The sequence below is a fragment of the Sciurus vulgaris genome (genome assembly GCF_902686455.1).
Source record: "Sciurus vulgaris genome assembly, chromosome: 6".
Classification (NCBI taxonomy): domain Eukaryota; kingdom Metazoa; phylum Chordata; class Mammalia; order Rodentia; family Sciuridae; genus Sciurus; species Sciurus vulgaris.
Window position 1 is genome coordinate 167,122,086 of NC_136466.1, and position 26,247 is coordinate 167,148,332.

General features: G+C 47.4%; 1 protein-coding gene across 2 annotated transcripts in view; it reads right to left on the bottom strand.

Moving 5' to 3' along the window:
• Window positions 1–26,247, bottom strand: part of ADCY2 (adenylate cyclase 2) — a 376,288-nt gene that overhangs the window by 341,034 nt on the left and 9,007 nt on the right. For both annotated transcript variants that reach the window (XM_079144908.1, XM_079144907.1), the window contains exon 2: window positions 16,432–16,629. In XM_079144908.1, coding sequence (XP_079001034.1) covers window positions 16,432–16,629 — 198 coding nt within the window. The remainder of the gene's footprint in view (window positions 1–16,431; window positions 16,630–26,247) is intronic.

Sequence of the window (26,247 nt, forward strand, 5' to 3'; positions counted from 1 at the left end):
CAACGGGGAAGCCACTTGGGCCCAAAGTTTTCTTTGTGTGAAGATAGTTAACTACTTTTCAACGTATTTTTCATATATAGAGCTATTCGGGTTATCTATTTTTTCTTGTATGAACTTTGCTATTTCATTTTTTAAGAAATTTATTCATTCTGTCTAGATGGTGGAATTCATTGGATAAGGTTGTTCATAATCTTCCCTTATGATCCTTCTGGGTCTGGAGGGTCTGTAATGATAACCTCTCTCAAATTCTTAATGCTGATAAGTTAACTTCTCTCTTTAGTCCTGCTAAGTGTGCATAGAGTTTAATGAATTTTACTGATCTTCTCAAAGAATCAATTTTGGTTTCATTGATTATTTCTATTGTCGTCTTGTTTAGAATTTCATTTTTTTTTCTGCTCCTTTTAATTTTCTTTTCTCTTATGATTCTCACTTCATTTTCTATTTTTTCAGATGGAAGTTTAAGTTTGCTTTTTTCTTTTTTGCTTTTCTAATTAATTTTTATTTTTATTTGTATTTTTATATTTTTACAGACTGCATTTTGATTCATTGTATACACATGGGGTACAACTTTTCGTTTCTACAGTTGTGCACGATGTAGATCCACACCATTCATGTAATCATACATGCACACAGGGTCATGGTGTCTGTCTCAGTCCACCATCTGTCATACCCCCGCCCCCTCACCCTCTCATTTCCCTCTATGTAATCTAAAGTTCCTCCATTCTTCTCTCACTCCCCACCCCCATAATTTATCATCACCCACTTATCAAGGAAAACATTCAGTCTTTGGTTTCTTGGGATTGGCTTGTCTTTTTAGATACACATGACAGTAAAGTGTATTTTGATACATTATACATGCATGGAATATAACTTATTCTACTCAGGATCCCATTCTTATGGTTGTACTGCTTTGAAGACTTCCTTCTTTATAGTATGAACATTTAATATTATGAATTTCCATCTAAGCAACCAGTTTTAGTGCATCCCACAAATTGTTATTCATATTTTCATGTAATGGAGTTCAATACATTTTCTAATTTCCCTTTAATTTTTTTCTTGAACTCATGGGTTATTTAGAAGTGAGTTGCTAAGTCTCCAATTATTTATTGATTTTCCTCTATTACTTTACGTTATTGACTTTCAATCTAAGTCCATTATGACCAAAGAACATACTTTGAATAGTAACAGCCTTTTGTAACCTCATGAGAATTTCATGGCCCAGAATGGGTTCCAATGTGGCAAGTGCTCCGTGTCCACTAGAAAGAATGCACAACCTGCACTGGTGGGTGAAGCGTCCTGCAAACCCACACGGTCAACCTGCCTGGTGCTGCTTTCCAAAAGTCCTGTATGTATTTATTGATTTTCTTTCTTGTTGTCCATTCAGTTACTGAAATAAAGGTGCTGAAATCTCTGAGGAGGATGGTCCATTTCTAAGCACGCATTCTGATTCTCTCTCATACGGGATATGAGTTTGAACCCACAGGTCCTGCTGAGGCACTGGCTCCTTCATCCTTTGGAAACGCTCCTCTTCATCACCATTGCTGATCCCAGACTGTGCATGAACGCCAGGAATTACCCCATGTGCACCTTCTCAGGTCTCTTCTCTGGCCCTGATAGTTCCTCTGAGCCTGTGTTGATCAGCACTCTGCTGTGTAAGCAGAACCCTCTTCAATTTCCGTATATCGCTCTCTTTCTTTCTCTCTCCCTCTCCCATTCTCTCTCTCTCTCTCTCTCTCTCTCTCTCTCCCTCTCTCTCCCTCTCCCTCTCTCTCTCTCTCTCTCTCTCTCTCTCTCTCTCTCTCTCTCTCTCTCTCTCTCTCTCTCTCTCTGCGGATCCTCTTCTCGGCTCCTTGGCATTCTGTCCTGAGAACTCCAGCACCATTCCCTTCCAAGCTCGGAAGATGACTGGGCTCTGTGTCACCACCCCTGCAAGCAGTGGGGCCACCTTGGAGTTCACCTTTCCTAGTCACATCTCATAAGTGCCGATTCCTTTAGGATTCTTTCCCCTTGTCTCAAAACACTGTTTTGTACGCTGGGTGGCAAGCAAGCTGGGTCTCCACCCTGAGTCTTGGATGTGGATGTCCAGCCCAGTCCCTACTTGGGAAGGGAGTTATCACATCACTGGTTTCAGAAGAATGCTTATTCATCTCAGCTTTGAATTAATTGGACAATAAAATTGCTAAAACCAACTTACCGCAAAACAATTAAATTTAATGTAATTTGCACCTGCTCCTAGAGTGGTATTTATTAATGGGCCCTCAGGAACAAAAGCTTCTCTTTAAAACAAAGCTGAATTTATAGAGAGCAGACAAAAACAATCATAAATCAAGAGCAGTACAGCCATTTATTTCATTTATTTGGCAAAAGACTCCACCCTTAGCTCATGACAGTTTTTCTTGTTGTGTTGTTGTTATTGTCTTTCCTCCAGCAGAGAAAAGCTTTAAAAATCTCCCTTACTTCCCTCTCTCCTTTTTTCACTGACTCCCTGGTTTGGAGCCCGCCCCTGCCCTCAGATGCTATGTGTCTTCATGCCAGTAGCAACTTCTTCCCTGAAGCGAAGTCTCAAGACAAGGAAAACAAACAGTCCTCAGGTCTCCAGACCTGCCACCAGCTCTCATACGCCCTCAGCTCTCCCAGTGCCCTCTCCTCCTGACAGCAGAGGCAGGCCAGCTCCCTGAGCGCAGGCGCAGAAGGGCCGGCCTCGGCTCTAAGGTCTGCTGCCACAGCTTTGAAAGGATTAATATCTTTGAACAGGTCTCCACAGCTGCACCTGGCACTGGGCCCATCATAGGTAGCGGGTTCTGCCCACGGATGGGTCTAGGTGTGAGCTTTGTCTGCCAGGCCTTAGGAAGCAAGATTGCTACCAAGCATATCAGGCCCTTGCTAGGTACTTGTGTCCACCAGCTCCAGACTATGCACTGAAACCCTGACACTCACTGCCGGAGCCTGTGGCCTTATTGTGAAACGGGGTGATTAAAGACATCATTAGTTTAGATGAGGCCCTACTGGCATGGAGCAGGCCTCTACCCCACCATGACTGGTGCCTCTGTAAGAAAGCGGATGTGTGGAGACAGACGCACAGCGAGAGCACTATGTCACAGCACGCACATGGGCCGGGAGGCCCGGCGGAGCCCGCCATTCCAGAGGAGAGGAGCACGGCCCGCCCCTGACTCAGGTGGCCCGCACAGCCAAGGGCAGGTTCCCATGGTTCTGACCCATCCACTTTGCAGCACATTCCCCTGCCAACTCTAGGGCACAGTCACAGTCCTGAACCACAAATACCTCTACCACTAATGGAGTCCGCTGCTCAGTGAAGCTCTTCTCTCCCAGTCGCTGATGAGTCCCCAGGGTCATCCCCACGATGAGGGAAGTTAAGAGGCACCATCACAGCAAAGTGCATAGGTAGTGCTGCAGCCAGTGTGGCAGCTCCTGGGCTTGTGGGGATCGGGCACATCCCAGAGCAGAGAAACGCCAGTGTCCCACGCTCAGGGCGGTGCAGGAAAGATCCAGAACAGGAAAAACCCCACCCCAAGGCTGCTATGGTATGTACGACTGTGTCCCCTCCAAAATTCAAGTGGTTACTTTATCCCCAGTGCAAACTCACTGAGAGCTGGGGCCTTGGGAGAGGTGATGAGGCCCTGAGGACCCAGCTCAGGAATGGAACTAATACCCGTAGGCTTCAGAGAGCGGCCCCGTCCTCCCATCTCTTCTGCCCTGTGAGCACAAGCACTTACCCCTTTTGCCCATCCACCTGCAGGGGTAGACACTGAGAAGCATCACCCTGGAAAGAGATGTCAGGGCTCACCAGACACAGAAGTCACCAGCACCTAGATCTTGGACCCCCAGAAATGTGAGAAGCAACTCTTTGTTGTCTAGAAATTACTCTCTCTGTGGTATTTTGCAATAGTTGCACCAAATGGACTGAGACAGACATCACCAAAGAGTAAAGATGGGACTCCACAGCCACTTGCAACCTTAGGGAAATACTTAATTCTGGATGTGACCCCTAGTAGGGGCCTCGGGACTCTGCCGCCGAGGGTAGGTGCTGTTTGGCTGGGCCTTCCTGAGGACATGCCCATAGTTCTCCCACCACTTTCCGGGTCCTGGGGCAGCCCTGCCTCCCCTCTGGGTCCATGGAGCTTTCTGTGAGCTGGGGGTTGGGAATCTGGGGGTCAGGAGAAAGGAGACGGCAAGCTGCAGCCTGCAGAGCACACAGCAGTTGACAAGACAAACATGGTAAGTTAATTAAAACCTACACATCTGTGCAAACCCGAGCCCAGTCTACAAATGAGCACCTACAGCTCAGCTGAGGAACACTCCGGAAGCACTGCTGGTGCAGATGGAGGAGCCATCCTGGGGACCCTGCAGAAGGCACTCAACCTCCCCCATGTTGGTTCCCCTGGGTCCACAGCCTGCTGTGACGGCTCCTCCGTGAGAGCGTGGCTTTAAGGTATGTCCTCTGCTCCTTCCTGTATGACTTAGGTGAGGATGATATTGGTGGCTGCTGAGAAAAGGAAATTTAAAATACAGAAAACTGGAGAAGCTAAGTGAGGTGTTGCTTAGCAACTCTTAGTAGGAAAGAATTTAAACTTGGAATTTATTTTTTCCTGAGAACTTGCTGCTCTAGCCTGGAGTCTAGAATTCACTCCCCTTCCTTCCGGCAGCTCCCCTACCCACAGGCCTGGGCCCATCCACGCAGCCCCAGCCTGAGGGAGAGGGCCTCGTGCCAGCCGCCTGTCCCTGTGCATGCCTCGAGTCGGGACAGCAGCATTCAAGATTCCGCACTGGAGAGACGAGAGTGGCTGGAATTGTAGGACAGCCAGGCCTCTGTAAAGTCATTTGGTGAATATTCTGGAAGCCCAGGGAACAATTTTCATTCCTTGTAAAATTTCAGTGCTTTCGGGAAAACACTGCAAATTCCAGACTGGCTAAAACTCCTTGGTTGGCCCTCATATTGCCTTCTCTGGAAGGTTCTGCAGGATGCCCAAGTGTCACACACACAGAACTGGCGTTCCTGGGGCAGTGCATAGTACCATGCAGGCCCCAGGGAGGCCCCAGCCAGCGCCCAAGGAGGCCCTGCACGGAGAGGCTGGAGACCTGTGCATTGAACTCTGCCGGCACCTGGGGAACGAACACCCTCCCTCAGCCCTTAAGCCTGATGGGTTTTCCCACAGAGAAGTACGGAGCCCAGAGCAGGCATCTGGGTACAAAAACAGACCCAGATGAGAAGCTGGCATAAAGAGGTGACATTTTCAGGAATCTGCTTGTAAGAATTCATTTATAATAATGTGAAATTTCAGTTTCTGTATAAAAGTGATAATTGATTCCCAGACAATAATACACTCTAATATACTTAATAAAACATATACAGGTACTGTGGCTCCTTCCGTCAAATCAGTCCCACTCCCCTTATTGATTGGTCTGCAAAGTGAACCTGCCTCCAGTGTGAGCACCAGCTGGCGACGCCGAACGCTGACAGCTTTTGGCATATCTGGAGAATCAGCCCCCTCCCCGAGAGCTTTCTCAATAACACTGACCCCAAAAGTGGTTCCACAAGAGCAGCCCAGAATTGCCAACCACGTCCCTTCCACACAATGACCTGCGCAGAGATCAAACAAGATGGTGCCACAATGCCACATTCAAACTCTGCTTGTCTTCCTAGCTATGTGCCTGCTGTGGTCTGGATGTGAGGTTTGGATGTAAGCTCACATATGAGACAATGCAGGGAGGTTCAGAGGAGAAACCATTGGGCTGTAAGAGTCTTAAACTAATCTTGAACTAATCCCAGATGGGATTCATTGAAGTGGTAGGGTGTGGTTGGAGGAAATGGGAATTAGGCGTGGCTATGGTGTATAAATTTTGTATCTGGAGAGTGGCATCTCTCTCTCTGATTCCTGATTCTTGATGTGAGCTGCTTCCCTCTGCTACTCTCTCCTGCCATGATGCTTAGTCTCACCTCGAGCCCTGAGGAATGGAGTCGGCCTTCTATGGACTAAGATCAATGAAACTGTGAGCCCTCAAATACACCTTTTCTCCTCTACAATTGTGCTGGTCAGATCATTTAGTCATGGCAGCGAAATAGCTGACTAACACAGAAATTGGTACCGAGAAGTGGGGTCACTGCTGTGAGTAACCTGACCATGTGGTCCAGAAGCTTTTGGAGCTTTCTGGAATTGGTGGGAGGAATTTTGAGATGCTTAGCAGTACAAGCTGGAAATGCTTTAGACTGTTGTAAGTGGAGACTAATGGCCAATTCTGGTGGGAGCTCAGAAGACCAGAATGTCAATAGGACTGTGGTCAGTGAAGACAGGGCTCAAGAGGGTTCGGAAAAGGAGGATTCCATTGGAATTTGGAGTAGAGGCCATTCGTGTTCTGTTCTGGCTGAGAAGTTGTCTGCATTTTGCCTATGTCCAGAAACTTTCTGTGAGGCTGATTTTAGAAGCGATGGACTTCAAAATCAGGCGGAAGAAATGTCTAGGCAGCAAAGCATGCAGGCAGTGGCGTGGATATTACTGGAAACTTTTAGCCAAATTTGTTGTGATAATCAGGAGCAGAAGGCAAAGCAGAAAGATTTGAAAACAGTGAAACTGAAAGACAAGTAAAACTGGGCTAAGGAAGTTGCAGCTGTTAAAGACATTACCGCCACTACAGAAATGCTAAGGACTTTGCCTGGAGACAAGGAAAAGATGACTTGAGGGCATCGCAGGAGCTGGCAAGACCACACCCAACTCCAGTTCAAGGGAGTAAAGGTGAAAATTCTCTTAAGAAGCGGGGGCACCCTTCTTGCAAAAGGAGGCCTAGCAAGTTTTTTCAAGGAGTTCAGCCATCCAGACCCTCAGAGGCTGCTGCAGCCTGGGTCCCTGGAGGCTTGGCTACTGCTGAGGTGGCAGCAGACCTTGGCATCAACCATGTGGTGCTGGTTCTGCAGGAAAGCAGGATGCTGGAGTTAAGGGGTCACGGAGGCTTCCACCAAGATTTCAAAGGAAGGCCTGGGAGGCCAGGCAAGGTGCAGCAGGGTCGGAGTCCCTGCGGGCACCAGCTTGAGAAGTCAAAGTGTGGAGATGTGAGGAGGAAGCCAAAGCTGCAGTGGAGACCCCTGAGATTAAGAAATGCCAGTAATGAGGAATATCTTCCCAGGAAAGCTGCAGGAAACTAGCAGAGACAAGCCAACAGAAAGGCCCCTTGGGCTGCAATGAACAAGGTCACAGGGCCAGAGCTATACATGCCATTTGGAGAGAACATCAATATGTCCTGTGCCCCAGGTGCCAGTCATGGAGCTACAGGACTTGTTTGCCCAGCTGGATTCTGGTCTTGCTTTGGTTCTATTCCTTCTTTCTATGCCCCTATTTTTGTAAATGGAAATGTTTACTTAGTACCTTTATATGTTGGATATTTGTAAATTGCTTTTAATTTTATAGGAGCTCACAACACAAGATTGCCTGAGCCTCAGAGAAGACTGTGGACTTGAACTTTGAGCAATCTCTGAACTATTGAGACTACAGGGACTCTTGAAAGTGAACTAAACATATTTTGCATTGTCAGATGAATGTGAGTTTTGGGGTCAGGGTAGGAATGTTACAGTTTGGATGTGAGGTGTCCCAAAAAGCTCACGCATGAGACAATACAGGAAGGTTCCCAGGAGAAAAGATCAGATTGTAAGAGTCTTAACCCAATCAGTGAATTGATCCCTGATGGGATTAATTGAAGTGGTACGGTGTGGCTGGAAGAGGTGGGAATTGGGGTATATATTTTGTATCTAGAGTGGAGTGTGTCTCTCTCTCTCTCTGTCTCTCTCTCTCTCTCTTCCTCTCTCTTCCTCTCTCTCTCTTTCCTGATCACCTTGATGTGCTTCCCTCTGCCACTTTCTCCTGCCATGATGTTCAGCCTGACCTCAAGCCCCAAGGAACAGAGCTGGCTTTCTATGGACTAAGACCTCTGAAACCATAAGCCCTCAAATAAACCTTTTCTCTTCTACGATTGTGCTGGTCAGATCATTTAGTCACAGCAGCAAAATAGCTGACTAACACGGTGACTGTGGAAACTGCTTCACTTCCATGGGCTTAGGTTCTTATCAGTAAAATGCAAATAAAATAGCACTCCATGGGTTTGTGCAGATAAAGAAGTCAGGTGCGTCCAGTAACAAGATCCTGACAGAGGGAGGACCTTGCGAGATCTTCCACCATCCTTGTGATAAAGCAGCAAGCAGACAGACACATTATTTGTATATTCAGTTATTTCCACAATTATCTGCAGTGTGATCACTATGTGGGTGGTACCGTGTTGAACAGAACAGCAGGACAAAGTGCTTCCGTAGCTGTGTGATCTTTAAAATGCACGTTGGCCAGGCACTGTGGCACATGCCTGCAGTTTCAGTGGCTCAGGAAGCTGAGGCAGGAAGATTGCAAGTACAAGGGCAGCCTCAGCAACTCAGTGAGCCCCTCTCTCAAAAACTAAAAAGGGCTGGGGTGTGACTTAGTGGTAAGGCCCCTCTAGGTTCACTCTCTGGTACCAAAATTGTTTTATAATGCATATTGGACATGAGGGTGGGTGGGGAGCACAGAAGCACAGAGGTAAGAACATGGCAAAGCAAGTCTGATTACCCACTAATGGCCCAATTTAGAAGCCAATCTTAGTAGCACAGCCCATGCATCTCTGAAGAAAAGCCCAGAAGGAAATGAAGAGGAAGCACATTACTCCAGAAAACCCAACTGAATTGTCCACTGCAGCAAAACCAGGTCCAGGAAGCCCAGGTAAGGGTCGTAAATGCTCAGCCCTCTACCTGGCCAGGACAATTTCCACCATGTTCTGGTTAGGACCTAACAGTGGGCAGGATTCAGACTTGCCACCTCTACTCTCAGCAGCCAGAAATGTGTGGGATCGCAAAATAAGTGCAGAGCAGGCTGGGCCACCTGCGGGACTTCCTCACAAGTCACAGGTCTGAGCAGCCGGTGCTTCGCCACAGGAGAAAACAAAGAGCCTTCACCTTCCTTGCAAACGGAATGACTTTAACTTCTTTTTGATTTTTCTCAGATGTGTACCTCTTCACACCAAGTCCAACCTGCCCTCCTGAGAAACTGCCCTGGTGCACAGCAGCACAGAGACAGGTTCTGAGGAGCCGTGGGTCGGCCTATAGGTGGCCCTTCCTCCCTTCCTTGTGTGCTCCTAGGCTCTTCCTGTGGAAAGTACATTCTTTAACACATTCCAAGAGGCCGCGCCAGAGCAAGAGCCAACCAACGGGGCTGCCCCACTTCAAAGGCTCCCAGAGGCCTTTATTTTCATTCATTCTCACCCATTTTCAATAAAAAGGAAGATGTTTGTGCACCAATGTCCTATTTTTGTAAGAAAATAAACACACACACACTGAATGTCTGACTTCCTTTTAAGCAACAGGACAAAGACAGTCTCTTCTTCCTGGAGCCAAACATGGGTCTTGGGACTGGCGGTGGTGATTTAGCCAGTCTGCCCAGCCACCTCAGCATGGCCTGCCCATGTGCTGGAGTGGGCTGCCGGGAGTGGACGCTCTCACCTAGCTCTGTCGCATGGCTCTTCACACAAGGAAATACAGAAAACTGCAGTCAGACGCAAATGGGACTCCGCTTTCTTCTCTGCAGGTGACCGTTTCTACCTGGCCTCTCCTAAATGTAGACAAGCTTCAGCTCTGCTGGCCCTTGAGCCTGACCAACACACCCCTCCTATTTAAGACAATCATGTCAGAAGGAGGGTCCCAAGTCAATAATTGTCAGCTAAGATAAAACAGCTTTGCTCTTCTCAGAAATTTGCTAAACAAGATTTCATTTAAAAGCTTAGAATCAAAGATTTTTCTTCCAAGTATCAGGCAAGAAGGATATACCCAAAGTCACTAGCAGAGGAACCAAGAAGAAGCACTTCCCTTAGTGGAAGGGGCAGAGGTTAACCCACATCCTCGAACACACAGACCCCACTGAGGGGGCCTTGGGGATCTCCACGGCAACGTGCGCGGGCAGGTCATGGATCTAACTCTGGATGGACAATGTCTGAAAGAGCCTCAGCAGATCCCTGGCACACAGCTCCTTCCACGTGGACCTGGAGTCTAAGGAGCATGAGTGTTGAGAGCGTTTCCAAGTGAGCAGCGGAAGCGAGCGCCCTTGCAACTTGGCCACCACAGGAGCACCTGCCGCACTCCAGGGGCAGGATCCTGAAGCAGAGCCCGGGACAGCACATCCTCTGGTGAGATGAAACCTGCTCGGGGCTGGACTGCCCCCCAGACATGCTCAAGTCCTCAGCCCCAGGACAAGGGGACGCGACTCTACTCAGAACCTATCTGGAAACAGGGCCTTACATCAATCCCGTGAACCGAGGACATCAGGGTGGCCCTGATCCAACATGACTGGTATTCTTATAAGGAGGGGAGAAGACAGACAGACACACAGTATCACCAAGGGAAGGCAGAGGCAGAGACCAGAGTGCAGCGCCAAGCCTTGCTGGCACCAGAGGCTGGACGTGGCAGGAAGGCGTGCCCCTCGCCCAGGGGCACGTCCTCCCAGCTTTGATGTCCGACTCGCACCCCAGAGCTGTGAGACACACCCTGTGCTGTTCTAAGCTAGGGGACAGAGTCAGTGGTGTGACCGCTGTGCGGAGGAGTGCCCTGGACAGGAGAAGAGTCCACACACGCCGTGGCTGAGTTTTAAAGATCATCCCGCTGAGCTCAGACAGCGAACGCCTCATATGCTCCTCTGCCAATCTTGAATTCAAAACGGTTCAAGTACGTTGAAATCAAAGATGAAACGGGACCCCAGCCCAGCACCTGAGCCTCCTGTCCCCTCTCTCAGTGGGGAAGTGTGGCCTGAGCAGAGGGCGTTTCGCAGAGCAGCCCAAAGGCTGGGGCAAGACCTTGTGCAAAAGGCAGACGCAGCCACTGAACAGCCGGAGTGCAGCCTGTGCCCTTTGTGGCTCAGGCTTCACAGGATAGCTTTGTAAAACTCTTCCCTCTCAGAAGGCAGCTGCGGGGGACAAACGTGGCTGGGTGGAGTCCCAGTGGCACTGAGCAAAGGACTTTCAAGATGGAGTTGGACAGTGCGGAAGTAAAGTGCGTGCTGGGAAGTCCCACCCTCTGCACGTCTTCCTTTCCCCCTCCCCGCTTTCCCTTTGTTCCAGTTGCTTTATCCAAGCCTGCTGCCCACCAGCCCCCAGCCTGACCCTTAGACCCGCCTCTGCCCTCCCAGGGTCCCGCACACTCTCCTCTTGCCTGATGTCAAGTGTTGACTCCGCTCCCGCCTCAGCCCTGGCGACTCCATGGCCTTGAGGGGCAGCGCTGTGTGTACAGCCCTCTCACACTTGCTTCTCCTGACGTTTGGGGCTGGGGCATTCTGTGTGGTGAGGGTTGCCCTGGGCACTGCAGGGTATTCATTAGTGGCACTCCTGGTTTCTGCCCACCTGATGACAGTCACTCTGGCTGAGAACCCTGGTCTTGGGAGTGCAGCTGGCCTCTGCAGTCAGATCCCCGGGGTCAATCTGCCCCATCTGCAGCTTGGCTGGGAACGTCACCCCTGTGCCTCAAAGCGGGACAGGACCATGCCCTGCTGGCAGCTACATGAGGGAAGCTCTCAGAGCGCAGGCCTGTGCCAGCACGTGCTGGCAGCCTGGGGCTGTGTTCTCACTGGAGGCAGGAAGGATGCAGAGCTCCCTCAGGCCTTCCCACAAGGAGGCTGAAACCTCACCTGCGGAGGGATCCAGTCGTGTACTGCTGCTGGCAAGTGATCCAGGCCCTCAGAGGGTGCCAGTAGGTAGGGGTGTCTTTGTTCCCTGGCCTGTGGCCATAGGACAGTGTAAAAGTGACCTATGATGGAGGCTCAGGGCCTCGAGTACCAGTGCTGCCCCAGGGAACCAGAGTCTGAAGGCGGCAGCCTTGTCTCCGAAAGCTGGAGAACACAGCACAGCCCTGCAGGCTTGAACCATCATCAGGCCAAACCCTGCAACCCAAAGCTCAGCTGAGCTCCATCGTAGACACTCGGGACCACTGTCCCGAGTCATTGCCAGGAGAGCAGTACTGTCCGTGACCACAGAGGAGGGACAGGCGCTCCACACATCTACCCTTGGCCGATACCCAGCTCCATCCCTTCCCTGTAACAACCCATGAGCACGGTCAGAGCAGCCTCCAGCATCCTGTGAGCCTCCATCGAGTTATGCCCGTCAGAGTGGTCCACCCAGACCTGTGACTGGTGTCGGCTGTGGTCTGCGTGCTGGCCCCTCTGACTCTGCAGCAGGCTCCTTGCTGCATTACTTCCCAGTACTGTTAGCTTAGCTGCCTTCAAGTGGGAACCACCCCTTCTACAGGACAGGACAGGCCTCTTCAGTAAGGGTGGTGAACCCACCATAACCTTGCTGGACGGCGAATGGTCCCCCAGGGGTCATGTCTATGGCATCTGTGCTGAAGCATGCCGACGGCAGGCTCCCAGGCAATATGACACCAGCAATGCACCTCAAATCCTCACTCCCCTGAGAGGCGCAGGGAGAGCCAGGGATAACAGGCAGAGTTTCAATCTCCAGTGGAGGAAGAGGGCTGGAAGCACCCTTCTCTGGCAACCAAGGGAGCAGACCCACAACATGAAGCACACATCCCTCCCACCGATGGACAGTGGACTAGAAGAGCTGCAGCCACTCCTCCCGGCCCTGGCCTTTTTCTAGTGTCATGCTGGGGAGAAAGGAGTGAGCGGCAGAGCTGAGCTCCCAGGCACGTGCCCAGGCCACAGGCAGGCCAGCCACCCAATGCACGATCAGCACAGGGCAGCCAGGCTATGCCGCGGGGTGAGTTGGTTCTTCCAGAGCATCAGGAGCCAGAGAAAGAACCATAACATGGCTGGGGTCATGCACAGGAGCAGAGATTTTTTAAAAATTGAACTGAAGATCAGTTTGGAAACAAAATTCTCAAAAAACACCAGGATAGCTAATAGCAAGAAATTTGGTCAACAAATTCTGCATCTGAGAGAAATTAATTTTGAGACAGTAAAAGCAAAATGACCCTGAAATGAGAGGCTGTTTTAAAGCAGGTGAATAATAAAGCTTTTTTGTCAAAATAAAATAATAAAGTTTTTTGTCAAAAACCAGACAAAACAAAACAAAAGCAAAATGTGTCTTATAAAATCAAAAGTTTGGTAAAAACAGGATCAATGGACACAAACCACCGTAGCAACGCATCCATGCAGAGCCATGCATTAAGGAACACATCAGAGGAGCGGCCAGGCTTGGGTGAGGGTGAGGCCAGAGGGACAGCACAGTCCTCCCCACAGGACACGCGTGTTCCAGCAGCCACCACACACAAGTCGGCTGTGCAGCATGACGTGGGCACTGAGGAAGGAGGAGGGAGAGGGACAGTGCCTGATGGTGCCACATGGAGGTCAGGGCAGGCTGTCCCACAAAGGGCCTGCGACTGTGGAGAAGAACATTCCAGACGGGTGGGCAGGCTTGTTTCTGACTGATCAGCTCTAGTATTATTAGTAAATGTTGGGGCAACTTGTATCACTTATGGACGCTTCATGTAGGCTGGAAACAGCTGATGTCACTCACTCGTCATCACTTATACCAGAACACTGGCGAATGAACTAGACAACACTATGCTGCCTAAGAGAGAGTGAACTAAGGATGTGCAGGGGAGAACACAATGCTGACCTCCTGCAGAAGGCAATACTCTATATAAATTAACTGAGGCTCTCAGGCCAACCAGCAGAACTAGCAAGGGTCTGCCAACATCACTAAATAGAGATCAACACATGAACCAATGTAGTAGAGTGAAACAACATTGTCACCACACGTACATGTATGACTGCATGACCCACGTGATCCTGCAAAATGTGCAATCAGGAAAGTGAGAGATCACACTCCATTTATGTATGAGCTATCAAAGTGCATAAATGCATTCTGCTGTCATGTACAACTAATTAGAACAAATAATATTTTAAAAATTAAGACAATACCGATGGTAGCGGCTCAGGAGGCTGAGGCAGGAGGGTCTCGAGTTCAAGATCAGCCTCAGCAACTTAGAGAGGCCCTGAGAAACTCAGCAAGACTCTGTCTCTAAATAAAATATACAAAGGACTGGGGATGTGTCTCAGTGGTTAAAGTGCCCCGGGTTCAATCCCCAGTACCAGAAAATAAAAAAATAAATAAACAATGGTATTCTTATGCATCGACATGAACCAGTTAGAAAAGGCAATTTAAAATCTATAAAGCAATGAAATAATTTCAGTTACCTAAGAGTAAATCTAGGAAAAAACTTCTCCTGATTTCATAAAGAAGAAAAAAGGTCTTTGAAGGACATAGAAGATAAGGCATTTCTTGGAGAGATTTGCCATGTCACTTGAGAAAATTATTCTCATAGAAGATGGTAAATCTCTGGGTGTTTTTACATTATCCCTTTTTAATTCCTAGGCTGTATATATCTTTCAAAGCAAAATTCAGAAATTCAATGCAATTTAAATCCAGATCCCAAGTGGACTCTTCAGTGAACATGACAAACCGATTCTGTAATTCACACAGAAGGGTAAGCTAAGAACATTCTGAACGGGGAAGGGAAACGTGGCCTTCCAGAAAGTCAGGCTTCCTATAAAGCTGGTGGTGCAGACAAGGAGGTGAGCTGGGGCAGGGCGGCCAGGAGGCTCCCAGTGGTCCCGTTTGGGTGGCCTGTGCTGCAGGGTGAAGGTGCCCCCGTGGGGACCAGGTAAAGCCCAGCCCAAGCCCAGACCCAGACCCGTGGGGACCAGGTAAAGCCGTCCTTGCCCAATCAGAAGGCCATAAGTACCCTGGAATTAGGAAACGGTCTTCCAAATGGACTTGAAATGTTTTATTTTTTAAAAAATAAGCCATCCCAGTCTCTAAAATGATGAGCTCTTACTTTAACACATGTGGGAGAGAGGTGGGTTCTGGGGAAGGGAGGCTGCGGGCCAGGAATGGGGGCTTGTTTCCAGGCAAGGGTTCCAGTGGAGAGCGGTGAAGGAAAGACAGAGAACCCACAAATCCCTGTGCCCCTGCGACAGAGCCTTTAAGCCAGGCAGACTGACCTGGGTTCACGCAGCCCAGCCCGCCCTTTGCAGAAGAAACGGAGGCACGTGGGCAGTACTGGCTTGACAGAGGCCAAGTGACCACTGACGGACAGAACCCACCAGGACCCTCATCTTAGGGCTCAGTTGAGCTTGTTCCAGCTAAGGCACCGAGAGCGCCCTGACAGCCCGGCCGCTCCTGTCCTGGGCTCTCTTCTCCCCGAGCCTCGGTAATTCTTCCTCCACATTCTGGTCTCCTCCTCATGGCTTCTCCTCCATCCACTTCTGGGTTCTATTTCTCTCCAGTCCTCTGGCTCTTGATGTCCCCACCAACCCCATGAGGACCCTGCAGGCTGCTCCATTCGCCGTCCCTGGAGCAAATCCTGTGACTTCATTCACAAGCTCTGAGCTGAAGGCATGTCTACCTGTAGCTACGGTCAGACCTCTGCCCTGGCCAGCACACCAGCCGCCAGATGGCCACGTGGGGAGGACCACCACATGGCCGGAGCACCTGGGAAACCCGCTGGTGAGACCACAGTCTGAAGTAGGACACCACCCAGACGGGCATTTTCTAAGCCAAGAGCCTCACCAGGAGCGTAGCAGACTGGGGGTCCCAGCAGGAACATGAAGGGGCCCTCTTCATAGGATGCGATCATGTTGGTAGAAAGCAGGACCACAGAAGTCTCTCTCTAAGTAGGAACGATCTAAGGGCAGCAACCAGTCTCGGACAGTTGGTTCAGGGTTAGGGTTAGGGCTCTAGTCCCAAAGGGATTTGGGGTACCTAGCAGGAAACCGAGATGGGACACTCAGGAATCAGAGATGAGTCACCAAGCTGGGGTCAAGACATAAAGCAAGACTAGGCCAAGTGGCTGCTCAGCTGTCCAAAGAAGGGACAATAGGAGACCAGTCCAGCTCCCCAGTTGACAACAGGATTGATTAGTCACAATAGATGTTGAGTGCCCTCCGCCATCAGGCACCTCGAAGATGGTCCTTCAATGACTTTCTTCTCTGTGCCTGGCTTATTTCACTTTCATTTGGAGCAGGGAGAAAAGATTCAGAGATATATCACATAGCATGCTAACCACAGTTAATGGCAACAGATTGTATATTTAAAAATTGCTAAAAGAGAAGATATCAAATATTTTCACCCACAACAAACAAAAGTGAGGTGTTCCACATGTTAATTAGCTTGATTCAATCAACCCACAAAGCACACATACCTCAAAACAGCACTTTGTACCTCATAAATATATACCAGCATTATATTGATTAAAAAAAACAAGTAAATACAAATTTTCTTAAAAAATTTGTTCTCAGTTCTAGCTCTCCTCTTTGGAGTTTAGGCCCAACTTTGCAGAACTAAGAAAAATACAGGTTAAAGCACAAGAAGAAACACAAAAAAGTACTCTAAGACCTTTACCTGGTCCCAGGGAGAGACGGTGCCTCCGAAGCACATGAACAAGTACCCCATGGCAACAAGACATATCCAGATCACCAAGGAGAACACACGCAGCAGCTTCTTAAACACAGACTCAATGCAGACAAGGATGAATATCGCGAAGAAAATCGCCAGCGCTGTTGGAACTGTTATTAAAAAGGCCACGTGGTCTTCAACTTCCTGATGAGAGGGAAAAAATAAGAAATTACAATTGAGACATACCATGATACTTATGATGTACGTTGTTACATCATTCTAATGTGAATCAGTGTCAGACTATATTGGTGTTTAGTTAGCTTTTACACTGCTGTGACTGAAGACCCAGCCAGAAAAATTAATAGGGGAGAAAAAGTTTATTTGAGGGCTCACAGTTTCAGAGGTCTTAGTCCCTAGAAGGCTGGCTCCATTCCTCAGGGCTCAAGGTGAGGCAGAACATCATGGTGGAAGAGTGTGGCAGAGGGAAGCAGCTCACATGGTGATCAGGAACCAGAGAGAGACTCCACTCTCCAAACAGAAAATATATACCCCAAAGCCAAGCCCCTAGTGAACCACTTCCTCCAGCCACACCCACCGCTGCTTGCAGTTAACACTCCATCAGGGACTAATTCACTGATTAGGTTGAGACTCTAACCATTCACTTCTCCTCCAAACCTTCTTGCATTGTCTCACACGTGAGCTTTTGGGGGACACCACATCTATACCATAACAACTGGGTTTCAAAATTATTTCGAAAGTAGGACAGTTTTAAAAATTTGATTTATATTAAATAACCAGTTTTTCTAAATAGAGCATTACAATATTGGTTATTTAAACGAAGCAAAGCATCCAGACTCTAAAATTTACATTTTCCCTGAGAGATGGGGAAATAGATTTTATATAGAAGGAAATGCAAGAAAATGAATGATTACAAGAACACACTGACACCAGGGAAACGAAGACACCAACGTCCTTGCCCAATCAGAAGGCCATAAGTACCCTGGAATTAGGAAACGGTCTTCCAAATGGACTTGAAATGTTTTATTTTTTAAAAAATAAGCCATCCCAGTCTCTAAAATGATGAGCTCTTACTTTAACAAATGGCAATCACTATTCTAATGGGATCGCAGGTTAATAGAAAAGGGTCAGAAAGTCCTAAATATAGAAGGCAAGAGTCCAGGAAATGCTTAGAAGAAGGTGCCATGTTTGCTATTCGATATCCTACATCTCTCATGGGCTCCAGTAGCAAAGGAAAATGGGCATTTATTATTTAGCCTCTTACTGATGACGCATTTTTCTAAATTCATTTTTGCACATCAATACCCATTTCCTATTTATCTCTTCCCAGCCACCTCTTCCCCCGTGGGCAGGCTAATTACTTCAGTTCCATGCGACGCCAGCGCCATGCCAGGTACCGTGTTCCCTTTGATCACACAAGCATGGACAGAGGCTTAGCTGCAGTAGAATGTTAAGCTGGAGTCTTGCTCTGGACAGCATTTGTGAGAGGACGGGATGCAGCTTAAGGTCTTTAATCCTCACCCAAGTGGGTGCCATTATCAAAACACACACAGGAGTGTTAGTCCAAAAGCCAAGGGGCACACACCCATAACCCCCACTACTTGGGAGGTTGAGGCAAGAGGATCCTATGCTTGAGGCCAGCCTCAGCAACTTAGCACGACCCTGCATGGAGCAGCCAGGTAATCACCAAGCTTTTCTGGTGGGCACAGGGCTCCTCCATCCCATAAGCAGCTCCAGCTTCACACTGGAGATGGCTCCATCTAAACGCCAAGCCACTGTCCTCGGAGAGAGAAGAAGCAGAACAGATAATCAGAAGACCCCACCCAGGTTCCCAAAGAAGGGACAGAACCAAGATCCTGGCCCCCCCTTGAACTGACTTCATTTCCTTTTGTCTCTCAATTATGTGCATCAAAGGACACCTGGGAAAGAGGCACCAGAATGGAGTACTGAATCAAGCACTTTTTGTACTAAGCACTTCTATATTTATTTCCTCGCCCCTGACAACAGCCCTCCAAGGGGTCCTAGTGTCAGCACCATTCTGCAGCTGGGGAAACTGAGGCACGGGAAGGGTGCCATGGGTTGTAGAGCTGGTGAGGGAGAGTTACAGGCTTCAGCCCAGGGATGGCTCGCAGGGTCTGCTGGCAGGTGATCGGCCCTCTGGTCCTGCAGCAAACCGCATTCTAAACAAGTGACCTGCCTTCGCCTGGCCAAATGACTCCTCTCCAAAACTGGCAGAAAGCAAGGGGGTGGAATGAGATGCCCTCACTCTGGGCCTCCAGTGCTCTTTACATCCACGATTACATCCCTAGGTTATTACTCTCTCCCTCTGACACTTTTGACAGTCATTTCAAAAGGGCAATAGACATCCACCAGGCTGCAAGAGCTCCCAGCCTCAGAAGCCAAAAACCAACCTGCGTGGGACATGAAGACATGCCTCTTGAGGACATCAACTCTGAGACCAGGATCTGCACATGACCCATGGAAAACGACTTCACCGGCAACCTCCCAAAATGAACTCAAAGGCGCTGAGCATGTGAAACCAACCAGTAAATGATCAGAAAGCTGTTTTTCTAGTACTGCTTTTCACTTATTCGATGAATCCAGCAGGGAAGAAACAACAGTGGACGTTGCTAGCTCTTACACCTCCAGAAAGACTGAGAAGTGGAGAAAAGCATGTACGACTGTAAAGGGAAAATCAGTAACTGCAGGAATAAAGATTGAGATGCAGTTCCCACAGGACGTGGGGAGGAGTTGAGTGGCCCCAGGGAGCCTTTCCTGATTTCATCTTGGAAAGCCATCTGGAAGTGACAAAGACTCAATGTCTTACCTTGCTAGGTGCAGTGCCTGAGACTGGGTGCTGTTTTTGATTAAAATATCAGTGTATCTCTCTCTCTCTTTTTTTTTTTTTTTAATTTGGTCACTGAGGGGTAACTTGTCTGAGCTGCAGGGTGACTTCTCCATTAGTCACAGTGGCATAGTAGTGGGTCCTATAATCCCCTTAGGGACCCACAAAATATTTTAATTTCTCTTAAATTGAGAACAAAACAAAGCACCACCTTCTGGTTCAGTGATTCCGTCCGTTCTTGTGATCAGTCTCAAACTGTCATTCTCATACATTTCTAAGGAGGATGGCCCCTAAGCCCTAATGCAATCCTAGGCAGCTGGGGTGCCCTTGCTCACCAGGTGGGTGACATTACCGGGGACCTTCCATACAGCGGAGAAGGAGTGCCAGTTTCCACAGGAGTGCCTGGTGGCAAGCCAGGGTCCCACATGGCCAGCGCTTTAGGACACTCAGCTGCTCACAGGTGGTGACCCTACCTTTAGAAAGCCCTGGGCACAAGCAACAGCAGGGACTCTTTGAGAAGGAGATCAGCCATTTATTTCTCCGGCACCTGCCTCTGATGGCCAGATCTGAACAAGGTTTACTGTGGACTTCTCTACAAAACAGAACCTTGTATATTCGTGTCAAAAAAAAAAAAAAAAAAAAAGATAAGCACATTCATTAAAGAATGTATAAGCTTATAAACTCCAGACTTCTTGTTCTCATCAGGAACTTTAAGCCTAAGTAAATGCAATACAGACAAGCCCTCAAACAGGATCCCACACTCTCCCCTGCCCGACACCTCTCCAGGGCATTGGAAGGCAGAGAAGCCACAGAGATGCGTCCCGCGACAGTTTTCTTCCACGTGAGTTGAGTTTTCAAATTTCAGAATATAAAACAAAGTCACTCCTAAAAAAACAAGCCAAAACATCATCAATTCTAATTAAATATTTTTATATTTTCAATCCTTCCTCCCTTTGTGGGAGAAAAGTTTCCATACAACGCAAACCAATGAGATGTATGGAAATGCCCTTAGTCGTCCTAAAATGGACTAAGACGCCTTGGAGACGGTCAAAGACGATACCTCACTGCACACCACAGGTGAAAAGCACCAAGACGCCATCCACGTGGAGATGCCAGCAGTTTCGTCCCTGCCACAATCACGGGTTCCAGACTCTGCCTTGGCACATTTCATCCTTTCATTTTCGATGTATTTTCTGGTAATTCTGTTCAGCTTTTCCTAATTGCCAGGCTACCCAGTGCCCACAGCCCTTATTTTTATGCTACGACTCTCAGAGGCTCTTCCACAGAACCACGCTGGAGCTGTATTTTCCTCGCCCCACGTGCACTTTGTACTTTTTGGTTGAAAGTCCTCTTTTTCATCTAGAAGGGAAAGGACAGTCTAGATAAAATAATGCTTCCTGATGAAGAGACGTATTTCAGGGAAGTGCTTTGAAGCCAGACAGGTGGAGGGCAGAAGCCCATGCCCACTCTTGGCTGCTGTGTGCCTTGGGGGAGACTGAGCATCCCTCAGGTGGCCTCTGCGCTGCACACAGATGCAGGCGGCGTGTGGCTGCTGGGTTTGGCACGTCACAGGCACACTGCAAGTGGCAGCAATTACTGGCAAGATGAAATGTGCAGGTAGCCATGATACAGAATTGATACAGATACATGTGTGGAGAGTTTCACATTCACAAGAAGACAATAGAAGGGATCGCTTTCATTCTTACTGCATATACAGTTGCACTGTATTTTACCAAGTAAAGAAAGAACGTTGTTATGGCTTAGCTATGAGGTGTCCTCCCAAATCATGTATGATAAAATGCAAGAAAGGTCAGGGTAAATGACTGACTTATGACAGCATTAACCTAATTGGTTTGTGGATCCACTTGAAAGGATTAACTGGGTGTAACTGCAGGCAGGTAGCCTGTGTCTGGAGAGAGTAGGTCACTGGGGGTGTGTCTTTGGGGTTTATATTTTGTCCCTGGTGGACTGGGCTCTCTCTCCACTTCCCGGTGGCCATGCCCAGAGCTGCGTTCCTCCACCACACTCTTCTGCCATGATGTTCTGCCTCACCTCAGCCTGGAACTATGAAATCAGCCATCCAGGGACTGAACCTCTGAAATCGTGAGTCAAATGAACTTTTCTTCCTCTAATTGTTCTTGTCAGATCTTTTGGTCTCAACAACAAGGAAAACTGAATACATAGGCAATTATAACTTAAGCATGTATAAAAGTAGTAAAATAGCCTCAAAGTGTACAAAACAAAAATTTATGATATTAGAAGAAAAAGTAAACTAATCCACCACATGTGGAAGATTTCATCACCTCCCTCTAGCCACTGATAAGCTAGGCAGAAAACAAAAGTGAAAACAAAAGGGTGGAAAAGATTTGACCATCACAATCAGCAAGCTTTCCTCGGTCGAAAAATATAGAACTCCACCCCCAACCATCAGGGAGAACAATATTTATTTCAAGTGCACATGGAACATTTATATAATCATATATCAGATAGCCTGCACAAAATTTCGAAAGTCAGGAATCACAGCATAGTTTCAATTAAAACTCTATGACAAAAACCTAAATTAAAACTCTCCACATATTCATGACACAAAGAGCACATTTTAAATGACTTTTTGACCAAAAAAATCCATGAGTTTTAAAGGAATAATGAAAACAGTACCTATCAATGGTTGTGGTGCTTGGGTAGGACACTGACAGGCTTTGGAGCTGAGCTAAATTGCAATGGGTCGGTTTGGCTTTGCTGAGAATTCCATTTCCCAGAATCGTATTCCTTCTATGATTCTTGGTTAGAGTTGAACAAAAGAGGAATTTGTACCAGATTTGGGAAGCACGAAAGCCCTGACCACAAGTCCCCACAGTCAGATAGATGATGGCCATCACAGCACCCCAGGGATGGCTTCTGCTCAGCCAACGGCTTCTCCATGCTCCTTCCTTCTTCCCACAATCCAGTTGCTGGTGAACAGCGGCCCTGTAGCCACTGGGCTGCAGAAGCTCAGGGGCAGGAGTCGAGGGAAGTGACAGCCCCACAGACCTTCCTCTCAGCTCCATGTCCTGGTCCCTTAGGGTGACAAGTCATGCTGTCTGCATGGCTTCCCGGAGACGCCAACTATTCCACCCAAACCAGTGCTTCCTGGTGACTCTGCTTCTGAGAACGAATTGCTGGTTTACTGAAGATCTTAGGAGGGACTGAACATTCACCCTAGGTCACAGAGTCGCCACGTGAGCAGAGATACCCGTCACTACTGGAGTGCTGTCTGATACTCCAAGGACCCTTTGTTGAGGCCTGAGAGGATGAGGGTGACTCAGAGCTGAGGTCCCGCGAGGAGTGTGGGACAGTGATTCTTCCAACTGGACAAAACAGCTCAGAGAGAAGAAAATCAGGAAAGCGTACTCTCATCCAGGCTCAAAGTACACACAAGCCAAAAGAATAAGAGAAGAAGAGAGGGGGGCGACATGGGAGGGCGGAGTCTGCGGCTAATGCAGAAGCCCGTCCTGAAGAGAAGACAGATGAGTTCTGAGAAATCTGTTTCCAAAAACACATCAACCGAAACTATGGCTTTCTAGATTTAAAAGACACTTGGGGTTCTCCACCTGCCTATGCCGTGTCAAGAACTGGCTGAGGAAGCTGCTCAGTCTGCAGAAAAGGAATATCCCCATACTCAATCCACATGTGGTTACAAACAAGGAAGAACCTCCCAGAGGGAAGAGGCAGAGGCTGCAGAAGACAAGAGGACAGGAGCCCAGTCCAGGCAAAGGATGGAGGTCCAAAGAAAGAGCAACCCTCAGCCTCAGGGCCGGGGACCTCAACCTGCCTGCCCGGGGGGTGCAGACGGCGGTGAGCCAGAGCCAGGGTGTGGTACTTTTCCCATGGGGCCATAGAAGGGTTTTCTGTGAGGTGGTTGATGACCTAGCTTTGGAGCCTGCAGGTCTCCAAATAGAGAGAAGCCACGCCCAGGCTTGATAAGAAATGACTGTTCCCCCTTCCCCTTAACGAAGGGATGCCCCTCTCTCAGAGGCCCTCGACTGAGCCTGCTGCCTTGAGGGGGTAGGACTTCTGGGATGTGTGTCTTCCTCAGCAGGCGATGCACTAAATACAGGACCAGGTAGATTTACTGCAGGAGTTAGTAGGGCTGTTGGACACCCTGCTTCTCCTCCCTGTATGCCTTTGTCAGCACACTGGCTGTGACAATCCCCTTCCTGTGGCCATGCTCTGTGTCCTTCTCCCACACTTTGACTCTGGCCTCACCATTTGACTCCTTGTGACCAGTGTGATGACAACTTTTGACACAAGTAAAGACTCGACAGCACTGGAAATGGGCAGCTTGCTCTCTTCCCTGTGGCCCTTTGGGACCCTCTGGGCTTCATGCAAAGAAACTGTCCAGTCTGGTACATGAGGGAAGACAAGCAGTTCAGGGACCAGTCACCCCACCCAAGAACCATGCTGACAGCTGCCAAGGGGCCACACATGTAAGTGAAAACCATCTCAGGAGATCCAGCTATTAACTAGCCGCCAGCCAACCACACAAACTTGAGCTAGAACGGTACCAATCAACTGGGCATTCTTCATCAGAAGAAATAAGAGCTCACCCACACAACTCTGAGATAAATACAAGAGTAGGTATTCTAACCTGTTAACTTCTGGGGTGGTTTGTTACACAGCATGGGCTAACATATAATCCTGTGGGAGTTTGGCATGGCTTATTTAAGGTACAATAGCAAGCTATATTTTCTACACATGGGTGACCACATCCTATCCCACATGTGGCTGGTCCTCTTCTCACCAAGCAATAGCTCCATATTTCCTTCTACTGAACCTGGAGATACTCAACAGAGTATGGTGAAACTGGTTTACTTTGGCTTCAGGGACAGGATCATAAAAATGTCAAGCACTTCTACCTTGTCCTTTTAGGATGATCCCTGTTGGAACTCAGCTCCCATACTCTCGGGAAGTCACGTAATCATTTGGAAGGGTCATTTCAGGTGTTCCACCAACAGTCCTAGTTGACTCTCAGCTGCTGGCCAGCACAGACCATGAGACGGGACAGAGCACCCCCTACCTCCAAGCCACTCCACCAAAGAGCTGCTATGGCCACACCTGACCAAACTGAAGATTCAGGAGGAAAATAAGTAATGCTGTTCTTTAAAGTTTTCTGGTGGTTTTTTAATGCAGCAAAAGACACTGGTACACTTATTCTGGCCAGGGAAAAAGATGTCACTGGCCATTTGATGCTAACTGCCAGCGGTAAAACCTTGCATCACGATTACCCCCATCCCCCAGGGCAGTGACTAAGAAAGAACAGATGTTCCAGGAAGCACCTTCTTCCATCCTGAATCCCTGAGCGAGGACCCTGAGGTCCCCCTGCTGACTCAGACTTAATGTGTGCATGAGCAAGTAACACTTGCTGTGTGAAGCCAGGGAGATTTTGGAATTTTGTGTTTTCTTAGCATGATCTTCAGTGTATTCTGATTAAAGTAACAGGAAGTCATAAAGATAAGGATGGGAATTAACAAAAAATAGCATAAACTAAGCTAAACAACAGTTCCAAAGATGAAGCACGGGTAAACCTGAAAATGATAATACTATCATCAAAGGCTTGCCATTACATCTGAGAATTTAGATGAATTACCAACATTTCTGGAAAAATATATTAATGATACTGACAAAGGAAACCAAATTATATACTAAGTAGTCTATTACTATCGAAGATCATGAAACAGAAGTTCTAAAATCTACCAACAAAGAAAGTAACAAGCCCTGGTGCCTTTCTAGGCAAATTATATCAACTCTCTCCAACATAGTAAAAACTTTTTAAAAAACCAAAATGGAAGATATACTCCCAACTTATTTTATAAGACTAGAAAAGGTCTAATTTTAAAAAGAAATAATAGATTGTTAAAGGAAAATTTCAAACCTAATTCACCCAAAGAATATCTGCAAAAATCTTAAATAAAGTGTTAGTACATTACCTACAACCTTTTTATGAGATGTCATGAAAACTGAACTTGTTTCAGGAATATAAAAAATTGTTTAATGTTAGAAAAAACTGTAATTATGATTCAGAACATTGACAGTTTAAAAACTCCCCCCAAAACACATGGTCACCTCCACTTGGTAAAAGTCAATACCCAAGCAACATTTTAATTTTTTTTTTTGTAGATTAGAATACAAGGATATCTCAGAGAATATCTAAAAGAATTCTCAACAGCATAATTCTTAATGGATAAACTGTGAATGAATTCCCCTTAAAAGCAGGAAAGAGTCCCAAGCACCCCAGGCACCAATTCTGTCAATATTATATTGCCATCATAACAAAACAAGAAAAAGAAATTAAAGACTTTGGTTTTAGAAAAGAAGAAATGTAACTCATCATTTGTCAATGAGACAACAGTCAATGTGGGGCACTGGAAGACCCTGTAATCCAGTTATTCACATGATAAGCAGGATGCAATTGAAATTTGCTGGTACATAAGATCAATATCCAAAGCTCCTTTGTATTACCTTATATAAGCAACAAAAGAATAACATTAGAATATGAAAAATACCATTTATAGTAAGTCACAATCTACAAAATCATTTTTAGATTGAGCAAGAGCAAGAAGAGCACATAGAAAATAACAAAACTCTGCTGAAGCACACAAATGAATGCAGAGATGATCCATGACAGGTATAGAAAAATGTAATGTTGTATATTATCAACTGTCAGCAATGAATCAATTGAGTAAATATGAAAAACTGAAAACTCCCAACAGAGTGTTCAAATAGAAATTGACATAAAATTGATTCTAAAGTTTATATGGAAGAATGAAAGGTTAAGAACAACCAAGGTGCTCTTAAAGAGTTGAATAAGCTCTTAAGGTGCTCTTAAACTCTTAAAGAGTTTGCTCTACCCAACATAAATACTTAATATGAAGCCCTAGTAATTATAGCATGTGTTTGTATATGTGTAGTCATGGCATATG